This window comes from Dasypus novemcinctus, chromosome 9 (genome assembly GCF_030445035.2).
Source record: "Dasypus novemcinctus isolate mDasNov1 chromosome 9, mDasNov1.1.hap2, whole genome shotgun sequence".
NCBI lineage: Eukaryota > Metazoa > Chordata > Mammalia > Cingulata > Dasypodidae > Dasypus > Dasypus novemcinctus.
Window position 1 is genome coordinate 87,939,816 of NC_080681.1, and position 18,672 is coordinate 87,958,487.

The window sequence follows — 18,672 nt, forward strand, 5'->3', positions numbered from 1 at the left end:
GGGGACAATAGTACCTACTTTGTTTTCCAAGTGAAAACACTTTGTGGTAAAAAGTGCTGCTTCTGTTTATGAATGTTAAGAGTAATCTTGACTTGACTCAATATCCTTCAGGACTCTTGGAGAAAGGGCCTGGGGGGAAGAGACTGAGATCACTGGATGACAAGATCCCCCCCAAGTCTCCACGGCCAAGGCGTACCATCTGGCTGTCAAGAAGTCAGTCAGACATCTTCTCCCGTAAGCCACCACGTACAGTGAACGTCTTGGACCCCTACTATCAGCCACGAGGTGGAGCTTCTCGTACCCCCAAGGTCAATCCTTTCAATGCTCGCCAGGACCTCAAGGGTGGCAAGATCAAGTTCTTTGACCTGCCCAGCAAGTCTGTTATCTCCCTGGTATTTGACCTGGACGCACCAGGACCTGGAACTATGCCCCTGACTGATTGGCAGGAGCCCCTAGCCCCACCTACTCACCGGTGGCGTTCTTTGCCTGGTTCACCTGAGTTTATGCATCAGGAAGCCTGTCCATTCATGGGCCGGGAGGAATCACTATCTGATGGGCCTCCACTGCGCCTCAGTAGCCTCAAGTACAGAGTAAGAGAGATTCCACCATTCCGGGCATCTGCCCTACAAGCTGCTCCAGCTCATGAAGCCATGGACTGTTCCAGTCCCCAGGAAGAGAACGGTTTTGGGCCCAGGCCCCAGAGGCCCAGTCCAGGACCTGCAGGTATCTCTGAGGAGATGGAGATAGAAGAAAAGCCAGGAAATTTGGCCCCAGTCTCTGTCTCTGTCACAGGCATAGGCCTGCAAACCCAGGGAGAGCAGGATGGGTGAGGGAATTAGTCCCCACCTTTCCTTGGGGATGGACCTTTAGCTGAAGCCCTTGATGTACAGCCTTGTCTCCTCCCTGGAAACCCCAGAGGAGGCAGGCTACACAGACTAGGCCAAGCCATGCTCAACTTTGGAGCTTCCAGAATGGCTATTTGTGAGAGGGGAGGCAGCAGTGAGAGGCCTTCTTAGGGCCATCAGCTGATAGCAAGCCTCTGAAATCCAGCAAAGAGCTCTGGCTACTATCTGACCCCCCAATGCATTTCCCCAGACAGAACCAGAGGATTCCTAGTTCTAGATTAAGCTGGCAGACAGCTATCACCCTGGGTTCTTCTCCCACCCCAGGTCTGTCTCTTGTCCTTCCCTGGGGCATATACGCTACTTGATGGAACCTGGAGTCCATAAAAGACAGCATATCTGTTTCTCAGACTTGAAGACTGGGGTGCTTCTTGCCAGTATGTCTAAGACACTTGAAAATAATTGCTGTTTGCACTTACTGCATGGTGAAACCACGTCACTACATTTCTATGCAAGGGGAGGGCAAGATAGTATGGTATAAATGGCCTTAACTAATCTATTCAAAGACCTTTTCCAGTTGGCTTATCTATTTTCATATTTATGAAGGAGTCTTAATGTTCTGCCTATAGGACTTTCAACATTGTGGTTGGGAGTGGGGCTGGTTTTGTAGGCCCTAGGGCCTGCTTTATGTGTTTGTCAACATGTGGTATACCCAACTGGTTAAGTAGTTTATGCTTGGACTAATTTTCCTCCCTTCCTGTGTGGATGGAGCTATGGGAACAGACTGTCCTTACAGAGCCGCAATAAGAAATAACCAAAGATGAAGCTGGTCAAATATTTTCTTAACTTGTTCCTGTTCATTTTTTTTTTTGGTAAAACTTTCCCAAGACACTTTCAGATTTAAAAATAAAATCGGTGTTACCAGTGCTGGTCAGTCTCATTACTTATACCCTAGTATTTCAGTCTCTGGGATAAATGAGTAGGCCTATGGACAATGCAGTATCTCTGCTGGCACTCTAAGCCTGCCCTCCCCAACTCTGCAGTAGTTGGAAGTATGGCATTCAATGGCTAGAGGAACCCAAACCCCTCTGTTCCACCCTCAGCTTCTGTTCCTAGGCCAAGGGCTAAGCAGAAGTTGGGTCAGCTGCTGCCCCAGGCCAGCTTCATCTTCTGGCTATGAGCTTTAGAAGAACGGGAGAATTGACTTTTGGCCACTGTGAGGGGTACAGCTTTGCCACTCAGGTATACTTTGTTGTGGCATTCAGGTAGCCAAGATTCAGAGCTGCAAGACTGTGATCCTTGGCTCATTTCCACATATGCCATCACATAGCCTGTCATAAAGGCATCAAAACCAGCCCGGTGCAACCCATACCCAGGCACTGGGTTAGGACTGGCTTGACTCCCTGGTATTTCTGGGGAAGCTATGTCAGCTCTTTCAGGCTTAGTTGCCTTCAGCCCCATTTTCAAGTCATTTTTGTGACCTTGCTCAGAACCAGGCTGGTTCCTAATCTCATCTTCAGGTACCTCCTGCACAATTTCCTCAGTCTTGAGACCATCCCCACAAATCTGCTTTGTGGGAGGGCCATCCTCAGCTTCCCCAGGGGTCTGTGTTCCATGCAGGCTCAATGAAGCCCTTTGACGTTTTTCCCTACGTCGCCGCCGTCGCCGCCGCTTGTCCTCCGCTATAGCCTCATCAGTGTCAATGATGTGGTCAATATCATGGGACCGAGGACACTGTGGTCCCAAGGGGCACCAGCCATAAGCCTAGAGATAAGAAAGAGGCTTAGGAGAAGGACTGCAGGCATCAGATTCTCCCCTCCCTTCCACTTCCCCAAGAGATGGGCCAACACTCTTACTGAGAAGTTGTCACAGATGCTGGTGGGATGGGGTTGGTGAGTTGCTGAGGGTGTGCAGCAGCGGTAGTCAATGTGGGCCCTCATGCTGGAAGGATAGCTGCAGAACTCCAGGGTAAGGTGTGGGCTCCCAGCTGCCCGCTGCTTCCCATTTTCCCGCTCACTGCAACAGCACAACAGGGTATTTATTGGTCCACTAGCATATAGGTGCCATAAGAGCAGGGGATTTTGTTTGTTTTATTCACTGCTGAATCTAAGCACCTAAAACAGTGCCAGGCACATGGTAGGTGCTCAATAAATACCTTGAATGAAATAGGCTCAGGGAAGCAGACTTGGCCCAATGGATAGGGTGTCCGCCTACCACATGGGAGGTCCATGGTTCAAACTCAGAGCCTCCCTGACCCATGTGGAGCTGGCCCACATGCAGTGCTGATGCACACAAAGAGTGCCATGCCACACAGGGTGTCCCCCATGTAGGGGAGCCCCATGTGCAAGGAGTGTGCCCCGTAAGGAGAGAGCCACCCAGCGTGAAAGAAAGTTCAGCCTGCCCAGGAGTGGCACCACACAGAGAGCTGACACAGCCAGATGACGCAACAAAAAGAGACACAGGTTCCGGGTGCCAGTGACAAGGAAAGAAGCGGTCATGGAAAAACACAGCGAATGGACACAGAGAATAGACAACTGGGGTGGGGGGGAAGGGGAGAAGAATAAATAAATCTTTGAAAAAAAAAAAGGCTCATACCATGCCCCACCCATTTCCCTTCACAATCCCCTCACCATTTCCGGAAGGCATATTCTAGGTAGGAGGCCACAAAGCGGGCATGAAATTCAGCAGCATATTTGGTGTCATAAATGCCAGCTGGGAACATCTCACACAGGTCAGCAGTGAAGGTTCCCAGGCTCTCAGGCAGATTCGCATAGAAATTCTGGTACAGGAACACCAAATCTATGAGGCCATTGTGTAGCACCAGGGGCCGGCGGGCCCGAATTAGCTCTAGGAACAGTGTCCTTACTGACAGGCTCTGGCTTTCATTACCCTAGATAGAAGGAAAGGAGTAATGGGAAAGAACAGTCTCCTAAGGAGCCTTTCTGCAGGTCCCCCCAGAAAGTTCTTCCTCCCCACCAAAACCCAATGCAACCCATCTTTCTATTAGTCTTATTTCCCTAGCCTTGTTATTAGTGATTCCCCATACTCCCTAGGAAGCAGAGTATCCCCATTCAACCAGCCTTGGGTAGGAAGAAACGAAGTCACAGAAGAGGCAGACTCAGGGTTAGGGAAACTGGAGGCCCACCTTGTCATTGCCCTTGTGGTAGGGGATGCCCTGGGCATACTGCCGGTTGAAATTGAAGCCATGCTGTACCAGGAACTGCACAGACTTTGGTTCTATGACGTACTCCTCCATGCACAACAGGGTCAGATTAAACACCTGGGCCAGGTAGGAGTGTTCACCCTGGGAGAAGAAGAGTAGCTGCTATATGTCCGTCGTCCCCCCCCCCCCCCCCATCTCAGCCCTCCTTCACCTAGGCACAAGCCTGGGATGGGGGAGATCAGCCCATACCTTTGCTGGCTGCTGCTTGAAGCAGGCGAGGCCCAGAGAGAGGATAGAACGGGTCCTGGCAGCATGACACACGGCCTTGTAACGTTCTTCAATGCACCTTGAGGTTGTGTTTTGGGGGTGGATGTGGCTGAGAGCATCATGAGGAATCCAGACCACCCAGGATTGTTACCCCCCTTTCCAGGGTTGAGGTCTCTCCCTTCTGCCAAGACTGGGACTAAGGAGAACAGGGTTTGTACTTACTGGTTCAGCAAACTCTTTCTGTCCCCAAGCCCACTCAGTTCCTAAGGGCGTGTAAAGAGAGTGTCAGGCTCCAGTACTAGCTCCTTCACAATCACCTGCCCTCCCTGTTCCTTGATTCTCACCGTGTCCACAGCCACAAAGCCAGCTGTCTTTATGGCCAGCAAGAGGGAAGGCCACATCTCCTTGAAGTTGTCACTTTGTACATCCAGCACAGGAACCTGGACTACCAGCTCCTCCCCAGGTTTTGTGCTTTTGCTGACACCATCTGGGGGTAAGGAGAGGGATGGATGTTATGCTCAGACAAAGGCCATGGGTAAGAGACACCCCAAGCTAGGCCAGGGTTGGACTTGGAAGGCAGTTTCCTTCAGGGAAAGAAATGGGAGCTTTTCTGTCAACCCCCTGTATTCCTTAAGTTCTACACACAGGCTATGGAATGAACTGGGAAAGAAAAAGCCTGGATCTTCCAGTGGCTTATGTGAGACTGGGGAAAATTACTTCCCCCAAGTAGCCCTCAGTGTCACAACGTGTTTTGAAGAGGGAGGTTGTACCTGATGGCCTTTGAGGTTCCTCTTCCAGCGTCCCCCAAGAAATATTTAGCAGGGCTTGAGAATTTCAGCTCCTTTAATGCACCACAAAGCTCCACACAATTGCTCCCATGATGCCCCAGCAGCCACAAAACGACAGTTCCCAAAACGTCCCACTTTGGATCACAACTCCAACCTGCCCCACATTTCCGAAAAGCAACTATTATCAGCCATCGGCTCCGTACTACATCTCCCGACATGCTCCTACCTCCCCGGACTATGCTCCCAACACTCTAGGCTTTTGCATCCAATGCGCAGTGCACACCGGGACTTGCAGTCTCCTGGTGGCTGTTTCGGGTTGAAGCTGCTAGTCCTCTGAAGCTGAGGCCGATTTTTACAACTATGAGCCCGAGGCTTTCCCCGTCTCCAGAGAACGTAGGCTTTTTAAGGCAGCCCGTAGAAAGCCACTCACCGTCGAAGGTCGCTGAAGCTGAGGCTGCGCCATCGTCACTGCCGGCGGCCATGACACCACGCGTCCCCAGCCCGCCTGTGGGATGGGAGGCGCGGGACTTCCGCTACGTCTCCTGGCGCGTCTCGAGCGGTCGGGGACGGGGGCGGGGTCTCGCGCTCCGGGTTGCAGTGTGGTAGTATTTCGATTCAGACCTACTGGGTCTGGCGCTGGGAGTCGTTCCGGCGCGCGCTGAGAACCTATTGGCTGGGCGCCTCGATTCGCCGCCGGATTGGCCGGAGCCACGCCTCCTAGAGTGAGTCTGTGAGCCGCGAGCGCGAGACGGCGCGGGGGGTGGTTTCTTCTCCCTCTACACCCGGAAGGGCTTTTGGAGCATCTGGTCTGTGTTGTCTTCTTGGAGATGGCTCGAGGGGCGGGGGTGGTTTAGGGAAGACTTTCCAGAGGAGGTGGCGATGCCTAAACTGAGTTCAAAGAGCGTTTCGGAATTAGGCAAAGAGGGCGTTATGGGCATGGACTAGTTCCCGGGAGACTAGAGAGTGCGTTCTAGTTCAGTGCGTTCGAGGAAGTCAATTTGGGGAGTGGCGATGGGGTGGGGGTAGAGAGACCGACTAGCTGGGAGGCTTTTGCAGTAATCCAGGCAAGTGATTAAGAGGACCTGAATTAAGGCTCCAGTAGTGGGATGGAGAGGAAGGGGCAGATATTAAAGCAGTTAGGAGGTATATTTGACCTAGAGATGATTGTATGTGACTCTATTACCGTGACAGAAGTGTCCCTACGGAGACCAGTTCCTCCCCCACGGGCTCCGGTTCCCATCTCCTCGCCTCACCAATGACTCTCAGCCCTTTCTCCTTGGTTATTCACTGTTTCCAGTTCATCTTCAATCTCTCTACTGAGTCCTCATCATTATTCAGAATTGCTGGGATTTCTTCCATCTTGAGATAAAGGAAAACCTCCTTTGGACTGTGCCCCATCCCATTAATTCATTAAAAAAATTTGCCTCGGGGACACAACAGTGAGCAAAAAAGACCAGTCCTTGCCCTCAAAGGCTTTTACAGTAGAATGGGGGAAATAAATGCAAGTAATTGTAGAATTACAATTGGTAAAAGAGCTACAACAGGGAAGTACACAGAGTAAGACAGGGGCCTGATAGGGACGTTTAAGCCAAGATGTGAAGAATGAATAGATGTTAGGCAAAGCAAAGAGATCTCCAAGCATAGAAAATGAATTGGGCAAAGGCCTTCTAGGTGGACAGACACTGGGGTTGGTGGAACCTAATTCAGACTAACATGGCTTGAGCATAGTGTGTGAGGAGTTGAGGTAAGCAGGGCCTAGATGGTTGGCGCAATTAATAAGATTGGCTCTTACCCTAAGAGCAATGGATGTGACAGCCAAAGTCCTCCAATGCCTGCAGGGTTCTTTGTGATCTGCCACCTCCATCCGAACCCTCCATCCCCCATCCCTTTTCTCTAACTTCATCTCCCTCACTCAAACGCCCACCTCATTCCATTCTAACTACACTGGCAGCCTTATTCTACACACTAGGCACCTTCTTTAGGGCCTTTGCCTTAGAATGCACTTCCCATAGGTGTCCATATGGCTAACTCCTTCAACTGCCTTAAGTCTTTGGCCAAATAGCACTTTAAAAAGTCCCAACTTGATCAGTTCTTTAAAATTGCATCACTATACACCCAACCTGATCATCCTTTATCCCCTTCATCCACTCTTCTTTTTAAAGCTATCATCTATATACCTCATTTATTTATTTATGTGTATTATTTCTGTGCCCATTGGTGTATAAGCTCCATGAGGACTGGAATCTTGAATGTTTTCTTTACTGAAGTATTCTAAGTACCTTAAAACCATGTGGCACACAGCAGTCCATAAATATTTGCTGAATGAGTTAACAGGAAGCCTATGAGGGTTTAAGTAGGGAAGTGACCTGATCATGTCTTGAAAAGGTCTCTCTTTGGAGAACAGGTGGTAGAATGAATTGTGGAAGGAAGCAAGTTTGGTGAAGGAAATTTGGCCATGAAGGGGAGGAGAGAGGGGTCTTGGATGGAAGGAATTGGAGGAACAGGACCCTGAGTCTAGGCAATTTGGGAGGAGGATCCATTTTCTCCATATCATGGGGAAAAGGAGGAAGATAGTGCAAATGGAGGTAAGTGTGATTGCTTTTTTCTCTGAAGAAGGAAGCAAGCCCTTTTGATGAAAACAAGAGGGACGTGGTGAATTTGAAGGTTTGGGGAGAGGATTTGCAGGGTCTACATATAGTAGAGTGTAAGTGCTGGCTCTGAGGGCTGATGGGGTTTGAAAGGACAAATTGCTTAATCTCGACAAGTCTGTTTCTTCATCTCTAAAATGAAATAATACTAATAACTGCCTCGTGGAGTAGTCAGGAGGGTGGGTGAGGGATTCTGATAAAGCAAGGCACCTGGCATATAGTAAGCACTCACTAAGTGTTAGCTACTTTTAGCTATTAGAGAAAAGTTGACTAGAAAAATAGTGAGGGAGCAGTAGATAACCAGATGCATTTTCACATTACGAATGGTCGGCCAGCAATGATTGATTAATCAGGAAAGATTAGGAATAAAAATAGCTAATCTCATTTCTCCAGCTGATTTGTCATCTGTTTTCAGGTAAATCTTTCCCCCTTTCTGATTCTTGGTTTCTCTTTTCTGTAAAATGAAGGTTTTAGACTAGATGGTTACTAAAGACCCTTTCAGCATAAACGTGCTATATTTCTGAGCAAGTTGTCCCTCCCCCGCACCATCTCCATGCTCCCAGATAACCTTCGACAACTTCTATCCACACAGAGTCACAATAGCATAAGGAATACACAGGTGCTCCCAAACAGGAGGCCTTGGTCCTTGACCCTTATTCTTAACCCATTTCCAGAGCTGTGCTGATGCTAGTCCATCTGAGGCGATTGCAGAAGCTCGGCTGTACTGCTCATACCTCAGTGCCACAGCCCGCCAAGAGCAAGCCCGTAAGTTTCTTGAGGGTGCTTGAGAATGGTCAGACACTTCCATGTGATGAAATAGGGAGGGAGGCAGCAGTGCCCCTTGGAGGACCCCATGATTCAGCCTCATTGTGACAACTTTTAACTGTTTCAGGCCATCATGAGGAAGCCACGAGCAGGTGTGGGAAGTCGCAGGAAGCAGGCGTCCCGCCAAAAGGGAGGGAAGAAACCTGCCCTCGGCAGCAGACAGGTCACACCTTCTGTCCCTGATGGTGAGGAGCCTGGCTGAAGGTTCAGGAGACTGGTTTCATTGGCTGTGAAAGGGGGTACACTCAGGCTGGGAAAGGAGCACGGTATCGAGGCCTTAGGAGTCGTGTGGGCTAATCCCGACTATGTTACTGGGTGACTTTGGGCTGATTGCTCTGAATGGCTGCTTTCTTACCAGCAAATGGTACAGTAGTCTGTGCATTTACTGTTTCACCAGGCTTTCCTGGGAATTACATAAATTTTTGAGACTGAAAGTGTTTTGTAAACAGGAAAGCCCTGCACAGTTATGCTTATCTGAAACTGTTGGGTCCTCTTTATGGCTCAAACACAAAAGAGTCAGCAGTACTACCCTGGGAAAATTAAGATCAGGAACTTGGCCAAGGCTACACATAGCTAGAGAACTCTGATGTGACCCCAACTCCAAAGCCTAAGTGAGAGGTTTGGGGTAAGGGGAGCGCTAGAGGGAACAGACTGCCGATCAGGACTAGGCTGCTGTGTCCCAGGACCCTGGTGCACAGGCTGTGCAGGGACACTCCTGAGTGTCCTGGGTCCCAATAGGTCTGGCCAGGCAGCAGGAAGAGGTGGTGTTGCAGGTCTCTGTCTCCCCGTACCATCTATTCAGAAACACAGCTGAGGTCACAGCCTTTCGGGGGAGACTCCTGAGCTGGTATGACCAAGAGAAGCGAGACCTACCCTGGAGAAGGCGGGTAGGCAGGCGAGGGGCAGGGATGGTGAGGCGGGAGGCTGGTGCCCAGGCCCCATCATGCTGACTCCCCGTCTGGGGTTCTGTTGGCAGGCAGAGAATGAGGCGGACCTGGACAGGCGGGCGTATGCTGGTGAGTGCATCTCCTGAGAACAGAGCTGCCCGCGGGGGCCTTGGGACTGAAGGCTGAGGGCTAGGGGTGGGGCATGTCATCAGGGCCCTCATGCCCACTCCTCTCCCTCAGTGTGGGTCTCAGAGGTCATGCTGCAGCAGACACAGGTTGCCACGGTGATTGACTACTATTCTCGATGGATGCAGGTGACTCCAGGGAGGAAGGAGAGGGTTGGGGGCTAGACCCCAGATAAAAGCTTGTCCTTTGGGTGTGTGGGGCAGAGAAGGCCTCATCTCCCTCACTCTTGACCTGACCTCTGTCTGTCTGCTTTGGGGCTGTAGAAGTGGCCAACGCTGCAGGACCTGGCCAGTGCTTCCCTGGAGGTGAGACTCACCCTAAGGTAGGGAGAATGGGACAACTGGGGACTGACTACTGATCTCTCTGACCTCTGACCTCACCTCAGGAGGTGAATCAACTGTGGGCTGGCCTGGGCTACTACTCTCGAGGCCGGCGGCTGCAGGAGGGAGCCCGAAAGGTGAGAGGGAGGCTGGGAGCCTAGGGGATTCAGGTGTCTTGCTCATAACCTCAAGCCTTGCCACCCCAATCAGGTGGTGGAGGAGCTAGGGGGACACGTGCCACGTACAGCAGAGACCCTGCAGCGGCTCCTGCCTGGCGTGGGGCGGTACACAGCTGGGGCCATTGCTTCCATTGCCTTTGGCCAGGTGAGCCCATAGCCCCACCCTCACTGTGTGGCCTGCCCACCCTCCTTCCTCCCAACCCAGGCTGACCCTGGGCTCCTCTGTGCCAGGCAACCAGTGTGGTGGACGGGAATGTAGCACGGGTGTTATGCCGTGTCCGGGCCATTGGTGCTGACCCTAGCAACACCTTTGTCTCCCAGCAGCTCTGGTAGGATATTGGGGTTATGGGGGAGGTTGAGAGAGGTGTCTCCAAAGGGTTTTTGGCTCACAGTGATGTTCCCTTCATGGAGGAATCTAGCCCAGCAGCTGGTAGACCCATCCCGGCCAGGTGACTTCAACCAAGCAGCCATGGAACTGGGAGCCACCGTGTGCACCCCACAGCGCCCACTTTGCACCCAGTGCCCCGTGCGGAGCCTCTGCCGGGCACGCCAGAGAGTGAGCCATCTGGGGAAGGGCAGTCAGGGGTCCTAAGGAGAGACCCCTGCCCCATGACACCCCTCCATATGCCTCTCAGGTAGCGCAGGAGCAGCTCTCAGTCTCACAGAACATGCCAAGCATCTCTGATGTGGAGGAGTGTGGTGAGTGCCAGCTTCAGCCCCAGCACTTTCCTGCCTTGTCAGGGAACTGCCTGTAGAAACTTCTTTTCGGTTTCTCCTACAAACTGAGCAAGATTCACAAGAGTTGGGTCACTACCTGGCTCTGGGCTTGGCAGCTAAAGCCCTCCTGGCCTGAATGGGGCTTGGGGATCTCTCTTCTTAGCTCCTAGCACTGGACAGTGCCGGCTGTGCCCACCTCCCACAGAGCCCTGGGACCAGACCCTGGGAGTGACCAACTTCCCCCGAAAGGCCAGCCGCAGGCCCCCCAGGGAGGAGTGCTCTGCCACCTGCGTCCTGGAGCAGCCAAGGGCCCTTGGGGGTGCCCGACTTCTGCTGGTGCAGAGGCCTAGCTCAGGTACCTGTATTCTGGAAGTGGAAGGCAATGGCATGAATGCCAAGGGAGGAATTGGGGAGTCAGCAGCGAAGGCCTAACCCCACCTGCCTGTCCTGCCTCTCAGGCCTACTGGCTGGACTGTGGGAGTTCCCATCCGTGACTGTGGAGCCCTCAGGGCAGTGTCAGCACAAGGCCCTGCTGCAGGAACTGCAGAATTGGGCCGGGCCCCTCCCGGCCACCCAACTGCAGCATCTCGGGGAGGTGAGTGAGCAGTGGAGGGCTGGGAATGATGGCTTTTGTGGCCATGTCTCCAGGTGTATTTTAGCCCCTTAACCTCCCTCTTCCAGGTGGTCCACACCTTCTCTCACATCAAGCTGACATATCAAGTATATGGCCTAGCCCTGGAAGAGCAGACTCCAGTGACCACTACATCTCCTGGCGCCCGCTGGCTGACCCGGGAGGAGTTTCACACTGCAGCTGTCTCCACCGCCATGAAAAAGGCAATACCTTTGTTTTCTTTGGTGCACATTTTTGTATTTCCTAAATGTTCTATGTGAACCCACTACTATATAAATAGAAAAGACCCACAACGTATTTTAAACAGAAATGCTGGGGCATGAAATTAAGGGCAGAACTCTTTGGGGAAAGGTGCCAGCCCTGTTCTTTCCTTTCTTCTTGGTTAGGTGTTCCGTGTATATGAGGGCCAACAGACAGGGACCCACAAGGTAAGTCTTTCAGCCCTCCCCAGCCATCTCTGCCCCAGGCCTGAATCCAGGGGCTTTTAGCCAGCTAAAAGACACACGTTGTGGTGAACATTCTCTACTCCAGGATTCACTGCAGGGAGAGGAGTATTTTTTGACCTTGGGAGTTTATAGTCAGGGCGCCAGGGTAGGGGGGCAAGCAAACTGATGAGGACAATGCAGTGCCACAGGTATGCGCAATGCTCGTGTTAGGTTTTGTGGGATATGAAGTGGGGAGTCCTCAGTTCTGTCTGGGAGGCCAGGATCAGGAAAGGATGCTTGGAGGAGGCAACTTGTAATCTGAGTCCTAGAAATAAGTTGTTTTCTCCAGGTTCGGGAGGGGAATCAGCAGTAACAACGTTCTTTCTGAGAAGAGCTTGAGCAAAGAGCAAAAGAGACTCTCAGAAAGTCTCTGAGACTACATGAGCAGTCAGCAGTGCTCAAGGAGTTGTGAGGACTTGGTTTAGCTGGAGAGGTCAGCAGGGTCTACGAAGGTCAAGCAAAGCTGTAAACACCACATCTCTGAAGCATTTTGAGTGAAGGAGAGAAGAGTTACTACATTTTAGGAAGATCTTCCAAAAGACCTGCCTTTTGGAGAGTTGTTGGGAGTGTGGGGCAGACACTGGAGGAGAAGAGGAGGCTAAGTTGAAAGCTTTTGCCATATTCCAGTCTAGAACCTGAGCTATGTGTGTGGTTGGCTGGGGGGATGAAGGGTAAAAGGGGATGGAAGGGGAAGGTTCTCTGCTGCTCTCTCTTCAGTGCCTCCCTCTTTTGGCTAATGTACAGGGCTCCAAAAGGTCCCAGGTTTCTACTTCATCCAGCCGGAAAAAGCCCCCCCGGGGCCAGCAAGTTCTGGATAGTTTCTTTCGGTCCCACAACCCCAGTGATGCACCTAGCCTCAACAGGGTAGCCCAGTGATGCCTCTGGAAGCCCCTACCCCAAGAATCCTATTGTTTAATAAAGTGCTGTGTTTTTTTTTTAATATTTATTTATTTCTCTCCCCTTCCCACCCCACCCCAGTTGTCTGTTCTCTGTGTCTATTTGCTGTGTGTTCGTCTTTGTCCGCTTCTGTTGTTGTCAGCGGCACGGGAATCTGTGCTTCTTTTTGTTGCATCATCTTGTGTCAGCTCTCCATGTGTGCAGTGCCATTCCTGGGCAGGCTGCACTTTCTTTTGCACTGGGCAGCTCTCCTTACAGGGCGCACTCCTTGTGCGTGGGGCTCCCGTACGCGGGGACACCCCTGCGTGGCACAGCACTCCTTGTGTGCATCAGCACTGCGCATGGGCCAGTTCCAAACGGGTCAAAGAGGCCCGGGGTTTGAACCGAGGACCTCCCATGTGGTAGATGGATGCCCTAACCACTGGGCCAAGTCCGCTTCCCTAAAGTGCTTATTTTTGTGGTCATTTGGAAGAGCGTTTCACCCCCCTCTCCAGGTCCCTCATTCCCTACCTCTGAGGGGTCTAGAAAGTGGTGAAGTCGTACTTGGTCCTGGCTTCCACTGGCTGAGCTCCCAACTAGCTGGGTAATTGGAGGAAGAGGTGTTCTTTCCATCCCCCAGGAGAGAATAAAAGGCAGCTGCAGGGAGCACCTGTCCGCACCTGCTGAAGGCTGACACCCAACACCCTCAATCCAAGTCTCAGGTCTGTTCTGATTGGAGCACCCAAGAGCCAGTAGTGGGGCTCAGGTCTGACCCAGCACCCCCCGCCTGCACTCTGTGCTCCCTAGGGAGAGGAGAAGCACTGGGGATGATCTGTTATAAATTCATACCTCAAATACGAAATCATATTTATTTAGGGATATGTTGTATATGTAGTAAAACAATACACAAAAGCACAGGGTTGATAATCACAAATTTGAGGGACGGGTGAAAAGGAAATGGAATTCAGAGAAGGGCACAAAGAGGCTTCAGAAGTATTGGTTCTGTTCCACTTGTTAATCGTGTAATTTATTATTCTTTACATTTTACATATGTATTACATAGACTAAGAAATGTTAAATAGTTTAAAAAAAATCCCACTTCATTGGAGCCCCCAGCTTCTGGCAGGTTCTGATGAGGTTGGCCCTTTGGAGCAAAGCCTTCCACTAGTCCAGCTTCTATGGATATCTGTGGCCTCCAGCAGTCCCTAGTGCTGGACTCCCCAGAGCTCTAGGGCAGGTGTCTGCACTCAACTCTGGCCCTTGGATTCCTGGAGCCTGGCAGCTTGCTCCTGCACGGACTGCCACAGAGCCAGGATGTTGCCCTGGCCAAAGCCTGTGGCCCCCTGCCTCTGAATCAGCTCCAGGAAGAAGGTGTCCTCCGGAAAGAGGGACTTAGTGAAAACCTGCAGCAGGAACTTGCCTTTCCTGCCATCTAGCAGGATCCCCCCTCGTGCCAGCAGGCTGGGCTCATGCCCTGCAGCTAGGATCTGCCTCTGCTTCCCGGGCTGCTGGTAGTAGGCCTCAGGAGGAGTCAGGAGCTGGCCCCCTGCCCTCGCCACCCCTAAAGTGGCCTCTAGGATGTCAGGCGTGTACAGCCCCACGTGCTGCAGGCCTGGGCCCCGGTGCCGGGCTAGGAACTGTTGCACCTGGTCCTGCCCCCCGGCGACCCCCGACAAAGATTCAGCCAGCACGAGGGTGGGGACGGCACTGCATGTCGGGATGTCCAGGGCCGTGAGCCGCAGCCCCCCGCGTCCGGGCGCTGCCGCTACTTCGAGGCCCTGTTCCGGATCTTCACCTGGGCTCAGCGGCAGGTGGCGAAAGCCCAGGCAGTCGTGGAACCAGCGCATCAGTGTGGGGGAGCTGCCGGGGGTGCAGGCCAAGGTCAAGTGGTCCACGTGACTGACCCACCCCAGGCCCGGCACGGAGGGCACCGGCCCGAAACCGGGCAGGAAGGGCCCGCGGTAGCCGGCGCGCTCCAGCAGTGTCAGGCTGAGGTTGCCGGCCGGCGAACTCACCACCGCGTAGGTGGCGGCGCCGAGCGCGTCCCGCACGCTGACAGCCGGTACCGGCACATGGTAGCCCCGCTCAGCTAACGCCCGGGCTGCGGCGCCCGCGTCGGCCACGTCGAAGCACAGGTTCGTGGCGCTGGACACCGCGTGGCGCGGGTCGAGGCCGTACAGCGGCTCCTCGGGCCCCGCGCCCTGGTTCACCAAGAAGACCGCGTCCCCGCTGCGCAGGGCCAGTTGCCGCCAGCCGTCTGCTTCTCGCGCCGCCAGAGGCTGGAAACCGAAGAGGCGCTGCAGGTTCCGGGCGAGGGGCTGCTCCGCGGGCACGTGGAAGGCGATGTGGCACAGGCGGCGCGCGGACAAAGCCATGGCGGGGGCCAAGGTGTCCCCGACCTGCCCTTCCCCCGGGGCCGGCCGCTGGTCGCTCGGGACTCGGGACTCCGGGGCTCTTGGGCTGAGGCTCGTGGTAGGAAACCGGTGCAGTGGAGTTCTGCCCGCTGGGCGCGTTTCTCGCTTTTTTCCAGGGGGAGGGAGGGGTGGGACCCTCGGGGGGCTCTCAGTTCACGCTGCCGCACCACCCCCACCTGAAGCTTCCTTGGGACCACTGGGTCTGAGCAGCGAGTCCTGGTAACCACGCGGAGCCAGTGCCGGGGCGGAGCCGGAGGAAGGGGGCGGAACCCGGGGCTGTACGGTCGCGGTTCTCCCGCCCAGATTCTGACGCGGAGTCTCCGTGGACTCCGCGCTGCCTTTTCCCAGGACCTCGGGCAGCGTCACGCCCTAGGGCACTGAGTCTCCCTCCCCGGAACCGGAGATCACAATAGCTGCCTTCATTCGGTGCCAGGCGCTGTGCTGTTCTTACTCGTCCCCCAACCTCAGGGCAAAAGGAGTCAGTCCTGCGTTGGGAGAAGAGCCCGAATTCTCCCTCCAGAGTATGGAATTTCTTGGCAATTTCAGTTTATTTTAATAATTCTGCAGAATTTTGCTTTTAAGTCTTAATGTTCCTTTACAAATATTTTATGATTAAAATGTTTTACAGCAGCACATGGACAGCAGAAAACGGGGGCGGGGAGATAAATAAATAAGTAAATAAATAAATATACCTTTTTAAAAAATGTCTTCAGTTACAGATTTTTACTCCTTCCCCAAAATAGTGCGGATAAATTGATGTTATAGGAAGATGGGCCACTTATATGGCTGCTACACACATCTCTTCTCCAAGCAATCTTTCTGGCACACCTGTCCCTTCGCTCTCATTTTTGTGCCAAGCAAGATTCGGAGAAAGAACGGTGGCTCAGGAAGGGAAAGTAACAACTGCATGGGTGTCCTTCCTCCCCTGTCACTCCCACTCAGGTCCTCCTTGCTCTTTGCAGCTTCCTAACTGGGTCCAGGCCAGAGGAACTTTCTGGGGCACTTCTAGCCCTGAGACCCAGAATTCTGTGAAATCACTGGATTGAAAGGAAATCAGGAGTCTTCTGCGACTTCAGCTGGGCTGCTTTTGAAAGACCTGGGAAGGATATTCTGAGAGGGCCAAACAGCAGAAGCAAGTGCTCAGTGAGGGAATGTGAACGAAATCCTCCGAGAAGCAGTGGAGCATAAGGCTGCGGAGGTGTTTTGGGATGGATGAGATCACCTGAAGCCTTGCAAAAGAGATTCCTTTGTCAGGCAGCCGGGATGTGATGACATATGTCTGGGCTTGATTGACAAGAGGGAAAAGAAGTGACAGGAAACAGCGCTTAGAAAAAGAGGTCTGCCTATATATTAAGGCCTGCAGTCAGAAGAGCATTACTCAGAAGCTGGTCAGGGGCAGTGAAAGTCACACTGCAGACCAGAGAATGTGAGAGCATGGGTTCTGAAAGCAGAACAGACTTAGATTTGAAACCCACCTTCATCACTTACTAGATATGGTTTGGGGCAAGTTGCTTAAACTCTCTGAGACTTAGTTTCCCTGTCTGTAAACATGGGAATAATAATACTTCACAGGGTTGTTGTGATTAAATGAGATAATATATGTAAAAGGGTTGGCCCAGAGAATTTGGCAGAGTAAGTGTTCAGTACATAGTGGCGTTTGCTGTTCGGGTGGTGGTTGTTTTATTCTACCTCATTGTATAATGCCAGCAGCACCTCCCAGAGGGTGTTGGGTGGCCTGTTGGAGGGAGGGGCAGGTACTCTCCTGGCATGGGGTCAAAGGCCAGGGAGTCTAGTCAATGAGCAGCTCAGTAATGACCCAGGAAAAGCCTTGACTCACCCTAGGGATTCCTGGATAGCAATCTCTATCCCTCCCTCTTCATCCCCACCCCCATTAAGACCTCTCCCCCATTCCCCAGGCACAGTGGAAAGTGTGGAGACTACCACAGGGCAAGGACCCTAGCTTCTGCCCAGTCCCACTTCACTGTTCTCTGACTACGTTACTTTGAGCAATGCCCCAGCCTTCCTGTCAAACCAGGCATGTAATCCCAGCCCAGCTTCCCGCCCTGGACCCCTCCTCGTGAACAGGATGCTGCTGAACCCCGGCTTTGTGCGGGGTCCTTAAATGCCTGCAGGCATGATGAGAGACTGGACAGTGGGGAGGTAGAGACCCTCGTCCACCCCCACCCCCGCAGAAGGGGAAGGGTCCCGGTACTAGACTGTACTGAGTACTAGACTGCGCTGAGATCTCTCAAGTTGCAGTGTGTGGGCAGCTGGGGAGCTGGAGCCCGGTGGGGGGCAGTTCCAAGAACCTGGACCTGCCTATGTGGGGTAGGACTGGGACTGGTGGTGGTTGTGACCTGGCTGGCAGAGGGGCCAGCCCAGGGAGAGGTGCTGCAGTAGCATCGGAACCACAGGGACAGTAGGACTATTCCTCCCTAGGCCTGAGCCCTGGGAGGGTCCTGGCTTTGGCAGCTGGACTCTGGGGCAAAGCGCTCGGCGAGCGTTGGGGCAGAACCGGCTCTCTTGATCCTTCGCGGTCAGGGTCCCAGTGAGCGGCTCTAGAGGGCGCAGGCCTTTCGTCCAGATGTAGGAATTCCGGCTTGAGGGCCCCAGGTATGGACAGAGGGCGCTCAAACAGGACTCCTGCTGTCACTTCCCACTTGCTCCTGCGGCAGGTCAGGGGCCTGAAGATTAGGTGGGGGCCGTAGGAAAGAAAAGGGGGATCTCGGCTGGGACAGGGTCACTGTGCTTGACCTGGGCGTGGGCAGACGGCTTGGGAGAGGCCGGCTGGGAGGAGAGGTGGTAGCGGGGGTTGCGCCGTGACCTACGTGGACGCCTTTGGGGCCAGGCGACCCGCGGAAATTTTGGGGGCTCACAGGAGGCTCCTCCAAGCCAGGCTGCGATTGGCCTCCGGGCCGGACTCCTGGTTCTGACGCGCGCAGGCGGAGGCCGCGGCGAACCCGACGCCGCCGCTGGAGGGCGCGCGGGGCCGAGTGGCACTTCTGCCTCCCGGAGGCGCCGGGTCGGCAGAGGTGCGGGCGGGGGCTGTGAAGGGCCGAGGAGCCGAGGTCGTGGGGCCACTTCCCTCCTGCAGCTCTCCACGCACTCTCGGCGACTAACCGAGGGCCTCCTCCGAGCCCCTGACTCTTCCGTTCCCAGCCGACTCGCGCCCCCTCTGCCCACCTCTGGCGAGAATCCGCGGCCTCCGGGAGCTCGCTCCTTCCTGGGCGCGCCCCGCCCCGCCCCGCATGGCTCCGCCCGCCTCCGTGCGGGTGGAGGGCTCGACCTTGGCCAAGGTGTGGCTGGGAAAGCCTCGCTAAGGTGACTTTTGTGTTAGGGCGTGAAGGAAGTGAGGGAGCGAGCCCAGTGGCTCAAGCGGGAAAAACATTCTTTCTGGGTAGAGGAACAAACGTAAAGGCCCTGAGGCAGCCCTAGGCCTGGCTT

At 53.6% G+C, this 18,672-nt stretch overlaps 4 protein-coding genes across 22 annotated transcripts in view; 2 read left to right on the top strand and 2 right to left on the bottom strand.

Annotated features, from left to right (window-relative positions):
• TESK2 (testis associated actin remodelling kinase 2) overlaps positions 1 to 1,769 on the top strand; it is a 174,474-nt gene extending 172,705 nt beyond the window's left edge. For all 12 annotated transcript variants that reach the window (XM_023590630.3, XM_071217478.1, XM_058303685.2 and 9 more), the window contains one exon: positions 112 to 1,769. In XM_023590630.3, the coding sequence (XP_023446398.2) occupies positions 112 to 830 (719 nt within the window). In that variant the 3' untranslated portion in view covers positions 831 to 1,769. The remainder of the gene's footprint in view (positions 1 to 111) is intronic.
• TOE1 (target of EGR1, exonuclease) lies at positions 1,678 to 5,592 on the bottom strand. Of its 3 annotated transcripts, none has more exons than XM_012527615.4 (8): positions 5,491 to 5,592; positions 4,617 to 4,759; positions 4,495 to 4,535; positions 4,255 to 4,351; positions 3,988 to 4,146; positions 3,473 to 3,621; positions 2,699 to 2,858; positions 1,678 to 2,606 (listed from the first exon to the last, which is right to left on the bottom strand). In XM_012527615.4, the coding sequence occupies exons 1-8, from the start codon at positions 5,540 to 5,542 to the stop codon at positions 1,983 to 1,985; spliced, it is 1,425 nt and encodes a 474-aa protein (XP_012383069.1). In that variant the 5' UTR covers positions 5,543 to 5,592; the 3' UTR covers positions 1,678 to 1,982. The 3 variants fall into 3 exon arrangements, with proteins under 3 accessions (XP_012383069.1, XP_004448098.1, XP_071073588.1); XM_004448041.5 differs by having other exon boundaries at positions 3,473 to 3,732; XM_071217487.1 differs by lacking the exon at positions 5,491 to 5,592 and adding an exon at positions 5,043 to 5,271 and having other exon boundaries at positions 3,473 to 3,732.
• MUTYH (mutY DNA glycosylase) lies at positions 5,587 to 12,878 on the top strand. 6 transcript variants are annotated; one of them, XM_012527604.4, is made up of 17 exons: positions 5,587 to 5,782; positions 8,383 to 8,473; positions 8,601 to 8,718; positions 9,272 to 9,420; positions 9,510 to 9,549; positions 9,661 to 9,734; positions 9,870 to 9,911; positions 9,992 to 10,063; positions 10,137 to 10,250; positions 10,337 to 10,434; positions 10,517 to 10,661; positions 10,741 to 10,804; positions 10,986 to 11,177; positions 11,281 to 11,417; positions 11,504 to 11,656; positions 11,840 to 11,881; positions 12,683 to 12,878. In XM_012527604.4, exons 2-17 carry the CDS (start codon positions 8,393 to 8,395, stop codon positions 12,812 to 12,814), a joined length of 1,653 nt encoding a protein of 550 aa, XP_012383058.1. In that variant the 5' UTR covers positions 5,587 to 5,782; positions 8,383 to 8,392; the 3' UTR covers positions 12,815 to 12,878. The 6 variants fall into 6 exon arrangements, with proteins under 6 accessions (XP_012383058.1, XP_058159675.1, XP_071073586.1 ...); XM_058303692.2 differs by having other exon boundaries at positions 5,600 to 5,782; positions 9,661 to 9,704; XM_004448043.3 differs by lacking the exon at positions 5,587 to 5,782 and adding an exon at positions 5,791 to 5,866.
• Positions 12,879 to 13,959: 1,081 nt separating this feature from the next.
• HPDL (4-hydroxyphenylpyruvate dioxygenase like) lies at positions 13,960 to 15,273 on the bottom strand. The gene has a single exon (XM_071217488.1). It carries the CDS (start codon positions 15,187 to 15,189, stop codon positions 14,062 to 14,064), a length of 1,128 nt encoding a protein of 375 aa, XP_071073589.1. The 5' UTR covers positions 15,190 to 15,273; the 3' UTR covers positions 13,960 to 14,061.
• Positions 15,274 to 18,672: the final 3,399 nt, after the last annotated feature.